This window comes from Triturus cristatus, chromosome 5_1, assembly GCF_964204655.1.
Source record: "Triturus cristatus chromosome 5_1, aTriCri1.1, whole genome shotgun sequence".
Lineage (NCBI taxonomy): Eukaryota > Metazoa > Chordata > Amphibia > Caudata > Salamandridae > Triturus > Triturus cristatus.
In genome coordinates, this window is record NC_140587.1 from 936,742,100 (window position 1) to 936,763,090 (window position 20,991).

General features: G+C 45.7%; 1 protein-coding gene across 1 annotated transcript; it reads right to left on the minus strand.

The window, feature by feature from the left end:
* Positions 1-1,542: 1,542 nt before the first annotated feature.
* Positions 1,543-20,225, minus strand: LOC146832696 (keratin, type I cytoskeletal 12-like). Its single transcript, XM_085605977.1, has 8 exons — positions 19,711-20,225; positions 16,824-16,906; positions 15,349-15,505; positions 13,019-13,180; positions 12,748-12,873; positions 11,333-11,550; positions 3,717-3,823; positions 1,543-2,251 (listed from the first exon to the last, which is right to left on the minus strand). The coding sequence occupies exons 1-8, from the start codon at positions 20,158-20,160 to the stop codon at positions 2,142-2,144; spliced, it is 1,413 nt and encodes a 470-aa protein (XP_085462103.1). The 5' UTR covers positions 20,161-20,225; the 3' UTR covers positions 1,543-2,141.
* Between the last annotated feature and the right edge of the window lie 766 nt (positions 20,226-20,991).

Genomic DNA, 20,991 nt, shown 5'->3' on the forward strand with positions numbered 1-20,991 from the left:
TAAGATAGTATAGCAACAGAAGACATGCTGTGATATCTGGATATGATTTGTGTTTTAGAGAGGAATAGCATCAGAGGACATTTTGATATTTGGATGCCGTCCTCTGTAAGAGAGGTATAACAGCATAGGATATGCTTTGATAGATGGATATCATTTGTGGTCAGAGAGGTATAGCATTGGAGGACATGCTGAGATATCCGGATGCCGTCCTGTGTAAGAGAGGTATAGCATTGGAGGACATGCTGTGATATCTTGATATGATTTGTGTTTTAGAGAGGTATAGCAGCAGAGGACATGTTGTGATATGTGGATATAATTTGTGGTCAGAGAGGTATAGCATTGGAGGACACGCTGAGATATCCGGATGTCATCCCTGCACTTTAAGGCCTTTAAGGCTAGGATAGGCGGCAGAGCACTGTCGGTGAAAGCTGTGTCCCTCTGGAATGCTATGCCTCTCCATCTCCGCATGACGGAGTCAGAACCGGCCTTCAGAAGAGCACTGAAAACCTGGCTTTTTAACCTCCTGTAGTTCACCCCTTTTCCCTCTTCACTGTGAATCTGCAACACAGCGCCTGGACACCTTTGCTGAAGGTAGGTGTGCGCTCTATAAATCACACTTACTTACTTATCTGGATGTCACCCCTTTTGTAAGATAGTATAACAACAGAAGACATGCTGTGATAGCTGGATATGATTTGTATTTTAGAGAGGTATAGCATCAGAGGACATGCTGAGATGTCTGGATGCCGTCCTCTGTAAGAGAGGTATAGCAGCAGAGGATATGCTGTGATAGATGGATATAATTTGTGGTCAGAGAGGTATAGCATTGGAGGACATGCTGAGATATCCGGATGCCATCCTGTGTAAGAGAGGTATAGCATTGGAGGACATGCTGAGATATTCAGATGTCGTCCTGTGTAAGAGAGGTATAGCATCAGAGGACATGCTGTGATATCTTGATATGATTTGTGTTTTAAAGAGGTATAGCAGCAGAGGACATGCTGTGATATGTGGATATAATTTGTGGTCAGAGAAGTATAGCATTGGAGGACACGCTGAGATATCCAGATTTTATCCCTGAACGAGAAGGGTATAGTAGCAGAGGTCTTCATGTGTTATCTGGATGTCATCCCTGTGTAAGATAGTATAACAACAGAAGACGTGCTGTGATATCCGGATATGATTTGTGTTTTAGAGAGGTATAGCATCAGAGGACATGCTGAGATGTCTGGATGCCGTCCTCTGTAAGAGAGGTATAGCAGCAGAGGACATGCTGTGATATATGGATATAATTTGTGGTCGGAGAGGTATAGCGTTGGAGGACACGCTGAGAGATCCGGATGTCATGCCTGTATGAGAAGGGTATAGCAGCAGAGGTCCCGCTGTGTTATCTGTATGTCATCCCTCTGTAAGATAGTATACCAACAGAAGACATGCTGTGATATCTGGTTGTCATTCTTGGTAGGAGAAGAGGCAGACAAGATCAGGGAGGTCAACACCTGGAGCTACAATGCCCAATACACCAAAAAGATTTACAACAACTTTGTTGGTTACTTGAAAGAGAAATTTTATTAAACACAAACCCAAACAGAGAAAATGTGTACATTGGAACTGTAGTTATTTTTTATGAGCCAGCACCTTTCAACAATGAATGCTCATCGCTACAACAATTTGTGAGATACATTTATGCTCATTTTTTTTCCTTTGACTTGTCAGTTGCATGACTGGTATTACTATAGCAGGTAGGAAGGTTATCAAAGGTGTTATCTAACTAGTTGATGCCCTTGTGCTCTCCCTGGATCCTACCGGACTCTATTTGTGGAAGTCGGTCATTGCTCCTAGCATTTACACAGGAACTGCACATACCTCTGGCTTTTCCAAGCGCGCTTACCATGTTAAGAGGAAAATAATCCAAGATGGTGACAAGAAGGTTGTGTTGTAAGACCAGGAACATGTGCAGTTCACTGGGGAAAGCTTTGGTGCTTTTGGGAGATCGCTAATGACTATGGAGTACCCGTTCCTCAGCGTATCGCATTACTCCTACATTTATCAAACAAGCAGGTCAACTAAGTGTTCAATGGTTCATTTCTCTGGTTAATCTCTTCTTTCCTTTGCAAAGAATGCTCCCTTGTAATAGTTGCTTATTTCTTATTTGTCATGTCCTCTTCAATTTCCTCAACGTGGGAAGCAACAACGACACCATCAACGACTTCCTCAATGATGGTCTTCACCTTCCTGGTTTTGCTGGGATCTGGAGAAGTGTCAGGAAACAAGGTCAACTTAGAATTTTTTGTACAAAATTGGTAATATGAAAAACACAGATGTTCTAACCTAAAATCCAACCTAGTGCCGACATATGCAGCTATTCCTGACTCTCATTTGCTCCATCACAAGTGGAGCTATATGTTCATAGCGATGACATGTAGGTAGCCTCAGCCATACACGCACAACACCAGAAAACTTCCTTCATGGACCACACGGCACATACGGTTTCTCCAAACACTTGCATCTATAAACATGAGAGACTATCTCTTCCATGGACGTACTGAGGAGGTAGTCAGGGGTCACAGCTGTGACCTCTAGCTTGCTCCCTGCTGCTCCTGTGACTTCCTTTGCGACCCCCGGCCTCAGAGGAGGGCTGAACTTTTGCCTCCTCTGAGGCCATGGTTTGCAAAGGAAGTAACAGGAGTTGCAGGGAGCAAGATAGAGGTCATAGTTGCGACCCCTGACTACCATCAAATGACGTGCATAAGATCATACTCCTTTAGTTTTAATATTGTCCAAGATGCTTTAACAGAAGAAACACGATAAGCGAACAACACAGTTGCTCACGCATGACAGCAAAACACAACTCACATGGGCCACATGACTGACACACACTGTTGCATCCAAGTACTCTGAGCAGCATGCTATTGGGCCAAAAATGCAACTACAATTCAAAACAACGAGAATCAAAAGGAGAAAGCTCCTGCATCCTGTTGTAATGATGTCCGTCTGTTACATTTTTGATTACCTTTCTGTTTACCCTCTTTTCAGTCTATTTGCAGGCACTGGGCTGGGGAACCGGGTTCGAGTTTCGGCAACAACGCTCAATATCCTGTGATTCTGGGCAAATCACTTAATCTCCCCGTGCCTAACAAAAATGAATGTGTCCATCTGTAACGAAACTGGTGCTCATGTAATGTGCTCTGATACCCGATTTCTCGGGTCTAGTTCGCGGTATATAAAACTCTAAAAAAAAAAAAAAAAAACCTTTTCAATAGTTTTTGTTCAATTTTGTCCATGTTTTCCTCTGAACCAGGAATATGATACTGGATCTGAGATTTTATTGGACATTTTATTGTTACTGTTAGAATTGTGTTGGCACACTATCAGCCATTGATATGTGTTGCAGTTTAGTTGTAATTTACTGCTTCTGCCAGTAGGCAAAATAACTTTAGGTCCTCATTGAGTTTGCCACTTTTCTTTACTTATTTTCATCAAGTGTTAGGGGAAACGTAGTCATCCAAATTTCATAGATAGTTGCTATTTCTTGAGACACATCTTGCATCTGGAAAGCCACTGAGACACTGTTGATTGTAAAATTTTATTGTATTCCCTGGTCCCCGTGTGAAGAGAACGCCAGACATTATCAACCACAACCCATGACAACCAACCCTTGAGTGTTATCAGTATCTGAACATGGAGTCAAAAGCAAGCTACCTAGTATTACACACCTTTTTTGGAATCCACCGATGATGTCTCCGATACTGCGTCAGTTGTAGACATTTGGGAAGAGGAAACTGTTGAACTGGTACTCATCGTCATCTGGGAAGATGATGTGCTGTTGAAAAAAGGCCTGTTAATGACTGCAGATATTATCAATGACAAGTCAGCAGATGGCATAATCTTCTAAATCTGGCTTGCCCTATAGTGCTTAATTTGAGCCGGGGGTTTCCGGGGCTTGGCACCAACACTTACTTGTCAACACCGGCACTTACGACATCTGCCACATGGTGGTGCAGTTTGTGTAATTTAGATATGAGCAGAACAACAGTTGTTTATTCATTCAATATACATTTTGGGGGCCTCGAACAGTCTGAATTGTCACATGCAGCAGTGCGATGGTTAGTAGTTGTATGGGTTCTATCTTTGGCAGCGCTCGCAGTGGCAATGAGTGGTACAAGCTGCAGCGGCCTTTTGATGAGAACCCTTTTTACAAATTAAACACTACATAACGTAACATGTATTTTTAAAACCTGCATTCATCCAGAAGGTTATGGTGGCACTGAAATAAGAGATGTTTATTGTTACCCAACTCAATGGTACATAAGTATTTCTAGACACACAGATTTTGAGAAACATTTAAACTGGAATCCATGCTTTTCCCCTCAAAGGCTGTGCGATTTTTCCAACAATCCTAGGAAGGCAGTGATAAGGAAATAGAGAGGTAAAACTAAAGAATACAATTCTGACAGTTTGTAAAATATAACTCTGTAATATTTAAGTTGTGGTTTATTATGACAGAACAACAATGGAATGTAAAATATGAGTTGAGTTTCTGTAAGTGTGGTATTATTTTTACTGATTCAAATCATGCTGTTGGTTGCTCATTATTCACATTATGCTGGCCTGACAGCATTTATTGTGCTTAGCTGATGTCACCGTGACAGAAAAATCTGGCCTTTTCTACAGTTCTCAATAGCACTATTGTTGGACTTGGCCCTTCCGGCAGGTTCACCCCTAAAACTTTTTGCCTTTTAATGTGACCTGATGTTAGTTGTTTTAGTCCTCTAGGCACTTTAACACTGTGTCCCAGTGTAAAGTGCGTGCGCTCTGTGTTACATTTAGTGAGACTGACCTGCCCTCCCATAGGAATGCATGGGGGATCTGAGTGACCGTGTTAAGTCCTGATGTGAGAGGAGTGCAGGGTCGAGTTTGGTATGTGCGAACTCGAGAGATTGAATGCTGTACGATGATGTGTGCGGCGTTACTGTGTCTAGTGTAGAAGTGCCACTTCTAGAAGCTGGCATGTCTGTGTAATAAATGTGAAGTGACTGTCTGGCTTGTGATTGGCTGGTGTGCCTTGCTCCAGGAGTCAGCATGGGTCTGCCCCGGTGGTGAATGGAGAGATCTGCATGCTGATGGCAGGGAGGAGTACACCTGGGACCTGAATAGGGCTGGGCTTTCCCTCCACAATGCTGGCTCCGCCCCCTGTGGTGCGTCTGAGCACCTAGCCCCCACCTAACAAAGGAGAGAGGAGCTGAGCAAAACAAAGTGCTCCAAAGCTCCTCCCAAACCAGTTGCATCTGGTTTTTCCCCCAGCCCTGTGCTGTGACACAAAGGAAAGAAGTAGTATAAATGAAGGGGCTGTGACCCCATGAAAACGTTCTGTTGTGCTTGTTCTTCCTTTAGGAGGACACTCTGCCAGGAGGAACCGCCGCTGGACCCAGCTGATGTTTCCTGGGGGTCCCTGCGTGCTGGCCTGCCTGGCTGCGCTTTGCTGGGGCCTTCTCCAGCACCAAAGAGACTTTCATTTTGCCTTTCCCAGGACTTTATGGGCAGCTAGCGCCTGCGAGCGCTTGATTTCTATTCTTGCTGAGTGCCTTTTGAATTTGAAGGGCTGGCGTCTGGCAGAGCGCTGCAGAGGAGCCTGCCGAGGGAATCCTGAGCGTAGGGATTCCACCTTGTGCTGCTGACCTCGCGGTAGCCTGCCTGCACTTGCCGTTACTTTGGCGGGTGCCCACCCCGCTGATTTATGCTTCATAACCGAGCGGGAGCCCACCCCGCATCGGTACCTTCATAGCGGGTGCCCACCCCGCATTTTTGCGACGTTGAGCGGGTGCCCATCCCACTTTGTATGTTTAAGGAAGAGGGAGCCTACCCCTCATTGCCACCGTATTGCCTCCGCACGGAAGGAAGTCACCGCTGCGCTGCCCACGGTGACCCGGAAGTAGTCCGGGAAGCCCTGGTTGTGGGCGGGGCTTGGTAACGCGCCCCCGGAAGTAGCCGGGCCTCCCGTGAGCTGGGGAGACCCGGGACACTGCTAAAGACAGGCGGAAGCCCACCCCGCACTAGCGACCGAAGAAGAATCCAGGCGGGGCTCCTGTGAGGAAGTTGGAGCCCCGCGTGGTGAAGTGCCTGCATTGGAGGAGAACGGGAGCCCACCCCGCTTCCCGCAGCAGAAAGGAGAAAGTCCCGGGTCCCAGGAGGGGGCCCGGGTGAAGTGAGGTGAGGCGGAGAGACGCTGCAGTGGACCAGCGGAGCTCCCATGGTGAGGAGAGAGCCCCGAGCACTGCCGATGCCGCTGAGAGCCAAAGAGAGTGTCCACATCAGAGGAGAAGAGCCACATTGTCGGTGCCCGTGTCCTAGTGAGCAGCAGTGCCCAGGTTGGTTTTTCAGCTGCCCCATCTGGCAGTGGGCAGCTGCAACGAGTGGGCCACATTTCAGGACGAAGTCCCAGTGGGGCTTCAGTGGCACAGTCAGTGCCAGTGTCATTCTTTTTGGGGCATTTGTTTGCAAAGTCCCAGAGTGGGACTTCACAAGGGCACAGTGGTGCCAATCGGGGCGCATTGTCGGTTGCCATTGGGTTACATTTATTGAGGGAGGCCCAGAACAGGGCCCCAGAGCCCTGCGCCGTGTTCCCAGTGCCCACCTTCTTTGTCTGCACAGCTGCACCGCAATTAGCGGGCAGCTGCTACGTTTAGGCCAGGGCATTGCGCACGTTTTGGCTGTTGCTGCATTTGCAGCTAGGCCCTGACATTGCTGGACAACAGGCATTGGAGCCCTAGAGAAGGCCAGTTGGCCTGGGGACCATTTGGCGACATTAGGCAGAGCACCAGGCTCTACAAACCTGCATAATGTGATTTATGCCTCTAATGTATTTATGCTTGGGGTGCTCTGCATAATATAGGTATGCTAATGAGGTGTGGGCCTAATGTGGATATGCCTAATGTCATGGTATGATATGTTAGGATGGTGTCTAATACTAATGTGATAATACGGAGGTCATTATTGCGCCAGTAGTTACTGGTTGTGCACCACATTTATTATTTGTTCTACAGTTACAATTGGTGATTTGTGATGATTCTGACGGTGGTCCATGTGGCCCTGTCTTGTGTAAATAGTCCCCTGTAAAATTCTGCCCAGTGCCAGTTGGCACAGTGTAAATTATGTGATTATGATCTAATGTGTTTATTATAATACAAAGGCTATTTTTATATATATCCTTGTGTGGAGTTCCTTTTGTGGTGGGCCTAGGGTGTTGTTGCTGTGTGCGCGCGCCAACGCTTTACACATTGCCTCCGGGATAAGCCTGACTGCTCGTGAAAAGCTACCAAGGGGGTGAGCAGGGGTTATCTTTGGCGTGTAACTCCCCAACCCTGATTTAGAGTGGTGGTCTCTGCCTGGCTTTGGCGCAAGCCTCGGCCAACCAGAGATCCCATTTCTAGCAACTATGAAAACCAAATTAATAAAACATACAGAAATAGAATACCAGACTGAATTTGGTATTCAGTTGGAGGATGTTAGACCTGGCACCATTGGCTTGGGTCTCCCCTGTATTTTTGCCTTTGCCTCTTGTGTTTTTGCTGTGTGTTGTACTTCGTTTTGCTGGTCTAGATGCTTTGGGCACTTTGCCACTGCTGTTCAGTGCCAAAGTGCAAGTTCTCCCGTTGTAAATTGTTGTTATGGATGGTGATTCCATGATTAGCATATTTGATTTAATAGTCAGTCCCTAGTACAGTGCACTGTGTGCTCAGGGCCTGTAAATCAAATGCTGCTAGTGGGCTGCAGCACTGACTGTGCCACACACATAAGCAGCCTGTAAATGTAACTCAGGCGCGCCATCACAGAGCTTGAGGGCAGTTTTTTAACCACTTGCCAGATCCTAACCTTCCCTTTTCTTACATGTTTGTCACCCCTAAGGTCTCCCCAGTGTACCCCTGTGGGCAGGGTACAATGTATGTAAAAGGTAGGACATGCCCTGATGTGTGTGGCATGTCCTGATAGTGAATTACTGCCAATTTCGTTTTTCACTATTGCAAGGCTACCTGTTCTCACAGGACAGAATGTGGAGTTTGTTTATAACATCTTATAAACATAAAAACCCCTGGGAACAAAGTAGGAAAATAAAGTTTAGTATGCCTGAACTCAGAATGTTAAGATGCATCTTTTAGTGCGGGTGATTTTACATTCTGTTTTTGAAAATACCACTTTTAGAAAGTAGGTATTTTCTTGCTTAACCATCCAGTGTGCCTCTGCCAGTATGTGTATTGGCTGTCTGGCTTTTAGTGTGACAGGGGCTGGGGAGGTGCAGTGGCTCCGGAGAGTCAGATGAGTCAGGGCGGGGCTGAAGAGACCTGGGCTGCATTTAGAGTAGGGGTGGAGATTTCCTTTCACCTGGATGGGCCTGATCTGCCTTCCTTAATGCTGTCTTCATCTCCTGCCAGGAAGCTGTATCGGTGAGGACAGATCTAGTTCTGGCTGGGCACAGACACTCTATGCTTTCAGAGAACAAAGGATTTTGTATTATAAAAAGAGGGGCACAGACATTTAGATCAATTCAGTGAAATCAAGAGGAACCTTGGCCTCTAACCCAACACCTCAGAGTATGCCTTTCTCTCATTTAGCATCCCTAGGGCCCCCTCTCATCTCCAACCAACCAGCACCAGGATCCTCCTTTCAGAGTGGCAGTCAGTGATTCACAAATACTAACCTACATTAGATTACACTACACTAAATTACCTTTGCCAAGGAGAAGAGCGGCAGAAACTGAGGAGGAATACTGCCCCTGTGCTGTTTGCTGTCTGGGATTGGCCTGCAGTGGCTACTTTCTGCCAAGGAAAGGGAAAAATGACTTTGCTGTTTGCTGTGTCCCCTGCTTGAGGAGGATCTCCAAGGGTTTGAAGAAGAGCTTGCCTCCTGTTCTGACGTCTCAGGGACACAAAGACTTCACCCCCAGCTCCCCTGAACTTCCTTGCTGGGAGTTCTGACCTGACAAGAGGTACCTGTAGCTGTTCAGGGCCTCTGGAGGTTGTTCTGGCTGCTAGGAGCTGGAAAAGCAATGCAACAACAAGAAGCGTGACGCATCTGCACCTGTTTCCGATGAATAGCCAAAGAAATCGTCGCAGCGCCTGCCCGCAGCTCGAGAAATCACCGCACGCCACATCGAGTGCACCGATCTCCGAAGTCCGAGATCACCGCACCGATTCCGATGCAAGCCCTGTTGTGCGGCTGCAAGAACCCATGCATCGTCCCGGATCATCGCATCGAGGTGCCAGGTTTGTCGCATGGTTGGGGGAAGAAGTAAGAAACCAACGCATCACCTCCCCACCTAGTAAGAAATCGATGCATCACAGACTCTCCGGTAAGGAACCGACGCATCACCTCCCCTGCGCAGCAGTAAGGAACTGACGCATCATCTCCACCGGAGCAAAGAACCGACGCATCACCTTCCCTGAGTGTAAGGAACCGATGCATCACCTTCCCTGCGGCCCTTTTTGTTTGTGTGCGCAACGCATCCAAGGTACCTTGTGTGAAAAGTGTTGCATCTGCAATTTGCTTTGAACTGAACTATTTCTATCATTTGAAAGTAAAATTTTTATTACTGTATTGTGGATTTTTGATGTTTGTTCTTGTTTGGTTTAGATAAAGATTACTTATTTTTCTAAATTGGTGTGGTGTCCATTTGTAGTGCTTTCACTGTATTACTGTATGTGTTCACAAATGCTTTACACACTGCCTTTGAGATAAACCTGTCTGTTCGTGCCAAGCTACCAAGGGGATGAGCAGGGGTTATTTTAGAAGTGATTTTCCTTACCCTGACTAGAATCAAGGGTTCCTATTCAGATAAAGGCACCTACCTCTGCCAACTAGAGACCCTAATTTCTAACAGAGGGAGTATAAATAAATCTCAATAATGGTGTAAAGGCGCACTGAGAGTGTGGTTGAGTAAAAGTCCGTCCAAGTCTACAGGGCCATTCACGCTGTACTGAACAATTAATGTAGTGAGTGTCTGCGGCGCCAGCCATGAGTGCCACTTAATGAAGTTCTATGGCGACAGTAAGGCTGGGCACACGTGAGTCTCCATTGAAGTCAATAGGAATATTGAGCATGAGCTGGATTTCCGTAAAGCCGACCTAGAAGTTTTTATTAGGTAATTGCAAACTCCATTCAAAAAGCTGGGTTGGTGGTGTCGGGCTTGGGAGGTAATAAAGAGAATCTATTAAAATCAACAGTACAACACTCATGAATGGCAACCTATCTGGATTTCTGACCTTGAGTAATAGTGGTTGATAGCTACAATGCAGTAATTATGATTCAAAGTAAGTTTGCTAAAGTGTGCCTATGGGTATTGTTCTATAATAAATGAGGGAGGATCTGGCCTGGAAGTTTGGGTTGGATTATTCCCAGGAGAAGCAGGGTCAAGACTAATTTGCATATAACTGGGTCCAAACTGTGGGGGCGTGATGGGCAAAAAACGATAAATTAAACCCAGATCTGTTGACTGGGGGTGAATGTTTGCATTCTTCAGCATGCTATCCATCATCTGTTCTTTTTACTATTATAAACTATGGCACATTGATACTGCCTTTGAGTGAGACTCTTGTAAAGTCCAAAGGCCATTGATGGTACCCGTGAGGACAAGCCAGTAGTCTTAATAATGCTGCAAAAGGGTAAGACTTCTCTAAAGTAACTGAGCCTCTGATGCAGCTAATTAGAGTGATTCGGTAAAAGGCTTCATAACATTTATGCTGCCTCCGCGGATGACACCATTAAATGCCATTTACCATTGATGCTGGCTATGAGTAAGAACTAAAAGCAATGGGCCACTGATGCTTCCTAACAGTAATGCTGAATTAAATGCGGTTTTGCTGCCTATAACAAAGGCTCACTGAAGGGCTAGTTGCACTTGATGGTGCCGATGATTAAAAGTTGTTAAAGCTAAAGGTCATTTAATGCTCATTAAAAAGATGTGGGCTGTTGGTAATTGCTGTGAAGGATATTGAATTCAAGAGTAGTCGCTGGCTGATTGATGATGGCTATGAATGAGCATCCATTCAAGAATATTTGGCTATTACGGCTATTCTGGATGATTTAAGTGAGGCACTGTATTAACAATGGACAAAAACACCAATCCAATAAAGGCAATTGAGTCATTGGGAATGGCCATTAGTGGCATTCCATTGATGTATTTGGGGGTCAAGAGAATGGGTATCAGCATCGCTCCATTAAAGTCTGTGAAGGATATCATTTCTTATAAATGATGTACTTCCTTCCAGCCAGTACATGATTATTGCATCTCTAAGAGAATTGTATGAGATCCCTGCAGGTCTTCTGTACTTAAACTTACTTAAACTCTCCCTCCAGCAGACGCCGGTAGGTCTCAATCTCCATCTCCAGCCGGGTCTTGATGTCCAGGAGCTGCTGGTACTCATAGCTCTGCTGCTCCATGTCGCTGCGGAGCTGCATGAGCTGCGCCTCCAGACCACTGATCCTCTGCTGCATCTGCATGAGCTGTGCCCCGTAGCTTCCTTCTGTCTCTGCCAAGGTTTGTTCCAGGGAGCTTTTCTGTCAAGAGAAGAACCCAGCATGTTACAGAACAGGCTAGAGCACTAAAGGCATGTCAAAGAGGCTGGCAAACCAAGCAAGTTTACAGATGCTTTAGAAAGCAAGTATTTGCTGGTATCTTAGTGTATTTTAATATACCTGTAAGAATAAGACATTAGTATTTAGAGGAATTTGCAAAGCCTTATACATTGACATATCTATGCTTCTATCTTCGGCTATAGTGAAGTAGGAAAGATGGATCATTATCATTTTCTTCCGTCAGGCATGTAAATGGCTTAAATACTAATGAACTTGCACTTTCCTCTCAACTCCAATCACAACACAAAATAATTCTATGAATTTGTAAGCTTTATTTCTGATCTGTCTAGGTCCAAATGCACATTTTTTACTTGGAACTTTATATCCAATAATTAAGGTAAGCAACAGTGCTCATATTGGTAAATCCACTTCCATCTTATCTTCTCCTTCTGGGTAATCAAGTTTACAGCCTCCTCCAATATCTGGCTACTGTGGACTGTACTCATGGATGGGCAACATGGGTGGACACCAAAATGTAGTCAAGCACCATTCCCTCCGATCTATCTTATTTTATAGAATTTGTGAATGCCAAATATGGTTGTTGGGAAAGTCACCTCTGAAATGTTGTTGCCTTTTTGTAGGTAATTCTAATGATGTAGCAGCAGCAATATTGCAAAGATAAGTATGTAGGTTACTCAAATAGTGCAAATCTGGCTACAAGGCAGTGAACTGTAATTGCAATTGTATTTATATAGCGCTTACTACCCCTGATGAAGCGTTGAACTGCTTTTCGATGAGTAGCACGCTACACCGGAACACAAAAGGATTAGTGACGAATTATAATAGGAAAATATGAATTAATTGGAGCAGTGTACATGTGAGTTTGTTGGTTGGATTGGAAAGGATAATGGAGGGATAGAAGAGGGAAAAGTCTGGAAAGTGTTTATTGGGAGATCATAGTAGTAGTAGGGTGTTTGGGATGAGTAAAGGAGAGATGGAGAAGGGAAGAGTCTCTAGAAATGGATTAGGGAGATCATAGTAGTGGAATTCGTTTTCGGATGAGTCTAAGTAGGGATACATGAGTGAAGAATTATGCTGAAAATTATGCATTCCCGGGTGTAAAACTATATTCCTCTATGTGAGGAAAGTCAATTTGCACGGTATCTGAGACATACATACCATGGCCAGCTGGGATTGAAGCTCGATCTCCAAGCTCTGGAGAGTGCGACGAGTATCTGTCACCTCGCTCTTTGATGACTGCACCGCCTGCACGTTCTCAGTGATCTGCACTTTCAAATCTTCAGACTAAGACCAGAGAAAAAGGGTATAGTTAGCATTCAGCAGGCATGATATTCTGTGAAGTGGGCTAGTGGCTACTAGAAACCATGTCCAGTGACTGGCTGATGCACGGTATATTGTGCAATGTGCTATGCTGTAAATAGATTCTTACCGCCTTCAAGAACTGGGCCTGCGCCTCTCTGCGGTTTGTATCCGCCAGCGCCTCATAATCAGCTCTCATGTTATTCAGGATTTCAGTCAGGTCTTGTCCAGGAGTAGCGTCCATCTCAACATTAACTTGGCCAGAAACATTTCCAGATACAGTGTGCATTTCCTGGGGACAGCAATGAGACAATTGGCTTTTGGTTCATTTGAATGAAAATTGATACACTTGTGGAACGTGTGGAAAACACTAGATTTAGAGGGAGGTGCCCTAGAAATAGACTCAATAGAAATGAGTTCATATACTCATGGAACACATAAAGACAATGTAAGGAAACTTAGATTCAAACTTTACAAATGTAATATCATAATGCCGTATTTCATTAGACCACATCTGTGCTTCAAGTCCACAGCTCTCCTAATAGATAACATCTCTTCCTACTTGATATAACCATTTTTCACTCGTCCACACGTCTGCCACAACCCATTACTAGACAACGCGCCTTTTGTTAGACAATATTTCTTGCCTGCTCACTCTCTCATATATCAGATCCAGTTCTACCACAGCACTTCCACTGAAACACACCTACCAAAAGACTATGCTACCCTGTACACTCCCTTATACATGTTGCACTTCCACTCAAATGCACCATCGACCAATAGACTATGGTGCCCACTGCACTCCCTAACACTTTGTCTTACTTCTCAGATCAGATAACAATTTTAGGATCTGATGAAGCTCTTTTGAAGTTGAAGACCAGCAATTTGCAAAGTTGCAGAGTTTAAACAGCAAATATGCTTTTTACAAGATATCAAAGCTCTTTTAGGAATCGGAAATACCTGTCTAACTCATAAAAAGATTTTTGCAACCCTTTCCTAATTTCAAATCCTGGGTTGTTAAAGGTGTTGACCCTCCTACTCTTAATTCTGAAAGTTATAGGTCAATGGCTTGCTATGCAATTGTGGTTGCTAACCATTGATCAGTTACTGACCACCAAGTTGGAGTGGAAATTACTCACAAAGGGGAAGCTGTCCGCTTAAGGCAGCTCACCAGTAGTGTCAGTGGCCAAGGGGGAGCAACAAGCCAAAAGGCCACTGCCCGCTGTCTCACATGTTCCCAAACATTGAAGATTTTTTTTAAAGAGCAGAAACTTGATCTGATTTAATGGACACAGGGTTCTTTAAAAAATGTTGGGCTCCTGTATTTTGCATGACTCCATTGCTGCATTCACAGCCAACCATAGGAGACGCAAATTAATATTTATTAGGCAGATCATTTTGTGACCCACTGTGAATGGGAGTTTTGTATTGCGACCTACTATGACACAGGTTGCATCATAAAATGAACAGTAGGTCACTAAAAGTCAATAAGCAATTTGCACCCTTTACTTGTGACTGCTTTGCCCTTACATCAGGCCCTTAATCCCTGGACCAAGCTTCCTCCACAAAGACCACATACCATCCGTAAAATATGCCTTCTGGCATAAACTCGCTCTCCTTATCTTAGTAGACCAAGTTACCTTAGGCAACTATACCACCCCACCACGTCAAAAGAAGGCCCTGCCCATTAGACCAAACAAACAATCTACTTAATAAAATGCACACTCTTCAAGAACAACGAAGTACACATTGGGAGGGTATGTTTTGGTATCCTGAAGTCTAGCTTTCAAATTTTACTTAGGTCCAGCTTTATCACTTGATCAAGTATTGTGGGATGGTAGGCAAATCACTGAGAAAAAGCAATGGACACAATGCTATCTATTTGCCTGAGGTTTTAGGTATGTATAATTTATTGTTAGCATTTAGCAGAATTTCCTGTGGATGTATTGTATTGCTTCATTCATCAATAATAACAGCCTCCCTATAGCTATGTAAACAGTTCCATTGCCGAAGACCTAATATATTGCTTTGCTGTTGTCTCTACAGCATTTCTGGTAAAAAAAGAAAAGTACTCTTCCATACATCTTATATCACACACTTAGTAGAGAACATTACCAAACAGAACCAACACTCTAGCCTAATCAAATGATACTCTTTCAATAGTTCACTTCTCCAACTAAAGGCCCAATCTTTCCCCTCTTAATCACCCATTTCCAAGAGACCACACTTCCATTAATAAACTGCAATAATAATCATAGACACAAGTTATGTCTGCAAAGTGCAAAAAGGCTCCATCATTGTTGTCATAAAAACAGCAATGGATACCAAGCATACTCTCGAAAAAAGGTTAGACTTGATCAACAGAATAAGTACTAAACACCTTTCCTATACTGTAGCTATATCTTTCCACCACGTCTTTCTAGTTTAGCAGGTAACCAACGCACTAGGTCTGTCCTGTACCTCTTGGTGGTTCTTCTTGAGGTAGGCCAGCTCATCAGTCAAGCTCTCAATCTGCATCTCCAGGTCAGATCTGGCCATGGTCAGCTCCTCCAGGACGCGGCGCAGCCCATTGATGTCGGCCTCCACGCTCTGGCGCATGGCCAGCTCATTCTCATACCTGAAGAAGGGCAAAAGAAAATCCTTGGGGTAATGGTAGCTCCCCATAGTCCTTAGCTAAGTACTTTGCTGCTTATTGCATTGTCACCTCATCAGCACAAATGGAGCCAGCAACTTGAAGAGCATTAAACTATGAGCCAAGTATGAAGAGTAAGGCCTTGGTGTGTATTAAAACGTAAAAACTGTACAAGGAAGTTGCTTTTTTTTAACAAAGTTCAAATGAATTGCACATTAGATTACTGGTACACAACTTGTTCGAACTGGGTCACTATGATTGTGAGGAAAACATTTTAATAAATATATGGAGAGTTAAAAGAGTCAGAGATTGAGCTCTTCTTACACTGCTTCCAGAACAGTTTTCCTCAAATTTTAAAAGTTAGCAACTATTACTCCCAGCTAGAAATTGTGTACAGTATTTTGGTCACATGGTTGCGTGTATAGTAACACTAACCTAAAATGAAGGCAAGAGATTATGGAGGGCTTTGTTAAGTCTAAGTTATTGGTACTGTTAAATCTAGAGGTAATACAGTGCTGCATTAAGAACAAGACAATAAGAATGGTGCAGTAAAGCTGGATCTAATGGGACACCCCTAATAAATAAAACAATATTTTATTATCGTTTTATTTTTTAGCTGCTGGCTGAGCCAGCATATGTAGGGAGGGGCTGGGCCGGGCCATGGGAGGGAGGAGGAATAGAGTGGTATGTTCACTTTTAAGTGCACATGTCTGTTTGGCCGGCCAGCTTAAGCCGGCCAAACAGACATGCGCAGTAAGGTTTCTCCAACCCAGCTGTATTGCACAGCTGTGTTGGAGAAACAGCACTGATCCTTGTGTCTGAGCGAGCGTTACACCAGCCCGCTGAGGCCAATCCCCACGCTGCTCTCATGCTTGGTAATAGCATGAGATCAACACAGGGATTGCACCGGGAGTCTATGATGCTGTCCCAATGTCTGCTGGGACCAGGAAGCAGAGGAACACCGAAGCGAGAGGCAGCCAGCAGCTTCAGCTAAGTCTTATAATTTTATTATTAACCCCCCACGCTCCCCTTCATGTGCCCCCTCCACCCACCCCACGACTTTTTTGCGCGGCAGCCACTGTGTGTCCCATAAAATAACAACAGTCAGTTCCAGGCAAATCCTGCCATAGGTTGCATTGACAGGTCAGGTTCTTCCAAGATGTGCCAGTTGAGTGAAACACTCATGTGAGGTGTTTTGGAGATATTGCGCTTCTCTGCATGATTGGAAAGATTTAGAAGAGGTAGAAAGTCCCAGAAAGATACGGAATTCATTTTGAGATCCCTCCCCTGAGCTCAGACTCACTTCAGTTTGAAGTCATCAGCCGCCAGCCTGGCGTTGTCGACCTGTAGTACAAAGCGGGCATTTTCAAAGGTGGCAGCGCCGATCTGGAAGACAGGAAAGTTATTGACAGTAAAATAACTGGTTAATACTTCAGAGGTGTTGTACATAAAGTGATGGTACAGAACATGCAGGAAGTGTGGGGCAGCTGTCCTAAGGAATGAGATCACTTTCTTGGAAGTAGGAAATATTCCACTCTTCTCAGCCAGGGGTTGGATGGTTGTTACCTATAAATGTGCTGTAGATTGTTGACATTATTCTGTGATAAAAGTAATAGAGTTGTAGGTAGATATGTTGAGCCGGTGTCTGTCCAATATGCCTGTTGCTAACAGTCTGTACAGAGTGGGCTTTTCGTCTGCCCCTTTCAACAATCGGCTCTCTTCGAGCAGCCGCTCTCAGCCATTGCCTTGAGACGCCAGGACTTGGCTCAGTCCGGTGATGCTCTCAGCCATTGCCTTGAGAAGCCAGGACTTGGCTCAGTCCGGTGATGCTCTCAGCCATTGCCTTGAGAAGCCAGGACTTGGCTCAGTCCGGTGATGCTGTCAGCCATTGCCTTGAGAAGCCAGGACTTGGCTCAGTCCGGTGATGCTCTCAGCCATTGCCTTGAGAAGCCAGGACTTGGCTCAGTCTGGTGATGCTCTCAGCCATTGCCTTGAGAAGCCAGGACTTGGCTCAGTCCGGTGATGCTCTCAGCCATTGCCTTGAGAAGCCAGGACTTGGCTCAGTCCGGTGACGTATCTCTCTTCTAAAGCTATCAGCTGGTTGAGCATATCCTTCTATCTCAACTCGAGTGCTTATAGTGCACCTGGGGACTAGTTTACAACTATATAGCCCTCTCCGTCCACTCCTGCTGATTGCTTCCCGTCTGCCTCGCTCTAATATAGTAACGCCACATGCGGTCGCAGATTAACAGTATGCCAGACGCCTACCAATGCAATCTACCACAAAGAATAAAATTGCGAAAATACATGGAATGGCTTTCTTGAGAGGACATGAATAATCCCACTAAGCAACAATATCTATTAACCACTATCCTTGGCTTCATGATCACTGTGCTGCCCGGCATAATAAATCACAGGCCTACTGACTTTACCAGTGCTGCTTGTTTTTGATTGTAGGAGGAAGCGACCTTCACACTTCTCAGGGTAGTGTGTGTGTCCCAGCTGAAGCAATATATGCCACGGAACAGGGAGATGTACAGAAGACGATCATATACATGCCAATAATTCTCGCGTTTGCTTACAAGTGTTTAGGCTTGCAAAGTGAGCTGCGTATTGGGTCCATACGAAGGGGTCTGTCCATTCGTGACATATCAAGCCTGGCTGTTAAACAGGAATGCCTGACTACATTTTAATTTTTCTTATTTTAGTGAGAACGCGTATGTTTGAACACTTTACTTTACCAGCAGTTACATTACACGCGGTCAGATTTTTTTTTCTGACACGAGAAGATTAAATTATGATTTGTCTAGAATCACAGGATGCTCAGCCGACGCTCAGGTAAGAACGTGGTTCCAGCGTTTCATAGTACGCAGTTCTGGCCGTAACCCCACAACCTCTCCCCATCTAGCATCATGCTCTGACATTTGCTTCCTAAAATCAACCAGGGGTTTGAATCGTGTAGGGAAATGCATACGTTGCGCTTGTTACCTACACTCGCACCGAGGAAGACGATGCATGCCAACTTGTGTCCCCGAGTCTCACCTCGCTTACTGTTTTGTAGGCACCTTGGCGTCACGTGGAGGGTTAAAATTAAATTACTGTTTGAGGGACGCTGATCCATATTTTTAGGTGGACTAGCCTTACATAAGCTGTTACGGGAACACTGTGGCTCGGATATATACTAAAGTGGAAAACGGCCAAAGGAGTCACTTTGAATAGCTTAGGGCTACAACAATTATATATCGGTGGTCTGTTTTGGTCAAAGCTTGCCTCTTTGCATCCTTCAAGCCAGCACCGATAGCCATGCACCCTCGACCAACCCCCCCCCCCCCCCCATGCCCACAGTTCCGACGGCCCCAAATATTGTCTCCCAAAGAAAGACGTGACGTAACCTTACGTCCCTGTTTCTTCCTCTCTCGCCTCCCGGTGTGCCAGCCTTGCCAGGAAATTAAAGGCCTCAGCCGGGCGCTGTGAAGCGCAAGGGCTACAAGTAAAACTACTTATACCCGTCAAAACACGGATCTATGTAACTTGCAGTGATTGTCCCATTAAATATATTCCTGGTGAGGCGTTCAGTAGAATTCCAGGTCACACCGACCTTCTTTCTCACTGTCACTGTCATACATAACTGTCATGTGTCCTCGTGTAACGTAACTGGTGCTATGTAAAGCGCTCTGATACCTGATTGGATTCGTGTCAAGTTCGCGCTATATAAAACTCTGGGTGGGGGAAACAAAAAAAAACGCCCCGATGCCAAGTTACTTGCTGTGCACAATGTACAAGATTCTTTTTAAGAAGAGAGCGAGAGGAAATAAAGACAGAAAGGAGAGACCGTGAAAGGGAGAACGTGGGAGGACGAGAGAGAGAGAGGCCGGAAAGCAGAGAGAGAGGGGCTGAATGGAGAAAGCGAGTGACAGAGACAGCCAGTTAGTTGCATGTTATCTCTGCAGCCTGGAGGCTGGATGGAAGGGTGCAGAAATGGATGTGGGAACAAAGGGAGGGAGGAGTGGGGCCACCCCACTGTGGTGGCCGCACTCCTCCCTCCCACCTCTTTTCCTAAGCACTATGGACAGGCTTCGAAGGAAATCTTGCAGAAACTATTCCGTTTCGCACTTTTTATCTCATTGGGTCGATTTTCGTCTCGGCGTGCATGCAGTGCTGCTGATGCTGGCTCCCGCTCACCCTCTTACCTTGCTGCGCAGGTCGTCGATGATGACGTAGTACTTGCTGTAGTCGTCCACGCGCGCGCTGCTGCTGCTCTGGTTCTTCTCGTACCAGTTGCGGATCTTGAGCTCCAGCTCGCTGTTGGCTGCCTCCAGGGCCCGCACCTTGTCCAGGTAGGAGGCCAGGCGGTCATTGAGGTTCTGCATGACCTGCTTCTCTCCGCCGCTGCCAATGAGGCCGCCATCGCCACCCCCTGCGCTGAAGCTGAAACCAGAGCCACCCCCAGCACCGCCACCAAAGCCTGAACCACCACCGGAGGAGGTCCCTCCAAAGCCAGCACCAGTACCGAAGGAGCCCCCCCCAAAGCCAGCCCCACCAGAGCTGTACACCCCCCTAGCGACGCTGAAGGACTCGCCTCCAAATGCAGGGCCCCTGCTTGATGACCCATACGCAGACTGGCTGCTAAAGCGCTTCATGATGGCGGCTGGTGAGAGGGCCCTGGGCTTCAGATGTACCTGGTGTGGCGAAAGCACAAGAGTACACCACAGCCAGCTCCGACTGTCCCTTTATACCCAAAGAAGGGGGGTTGTATTTCAATCTGACCTCGCCCCCTCCCTCCTCGCCAGGACCACATTCCTGTTCACCCAGCCCTAAAGGCAAGCTGCCCTGACCTGTCCTTTTTCCCCAGAGCTGTTTGTTAATCTCCCGAAGGAGGGGCACGAAACTTACCTTACGGGAAGTTGTTAACTTCAAAAGTAGTCTGACAGCCCCCCCTGTAACCGGCCGTGCTCCCCTTCCCCCGTTTGAAAGTTGCTGATAATATTGTTGCAGCAGCGGCAAATTACTGGGTAACAAGCAATGCAAGGCCAACCGCCCAAAGCAAGCAATGCCTATCATTACCGATAAGAGCTTGTCTCAGGAGGACAATGGAGAACAGTCGGGCTTCTTTCAGGGCACTGTCAGCACCCTGCCAGCCGCCATGTTTCTCAGCCTCTCAACTGAAGCACGAACCACACAACGTTTTAAAATTGTTGCAGATGGCTTTGCAATTGGACTGTCTCCTGCCCACGCAGGCCCAGCACACCTGCTAGGAGTCAGACGCAGTCCAGACCAATCTTCTATTTTGTATAAGAAGCCTTAGGACTGAGGGCGGTAGGCTCTGAGTTTCAACATTTTTAAAGTAACTTTCAGCATGAAGAGTGCAAAGACTTTTGCCATTCTACCATGCCACATTTTCATTAAAATCGTGATTTTGTGACAAAACAGATGTTGCATGCATTCTTATTCATCCAAAACGAACAATTGAT

What these genes read in the sequence shown, in the direction of transcription:
- LOC146832696 (XM_085605977.1), bottom strand. Translation starts at nt 20,160, where the DNA reads ATGAAGCGCTTTAGCAGCCAGTCTGCGTATGGGTCATCAAGCAGGGGC. An exon ending in TCGACGACCTGCGCAGCAAG is followed by an intron (nt 16,907 to 19,710) that starts GTAAGAGGGTGA and finishes CCTGTCTTCCAG; the next exon opens with ATCGGCGCTGCCACCTTTGA. An exon ending in TCAAGAAGAACCACCAAGAG is followed by an intron (nt 13,181 to 15,348) that starts GTACAGGACAGA and finishes TGCTGTCCCCAG; the next exon opens with GAAATGCACACTGTATCTGG.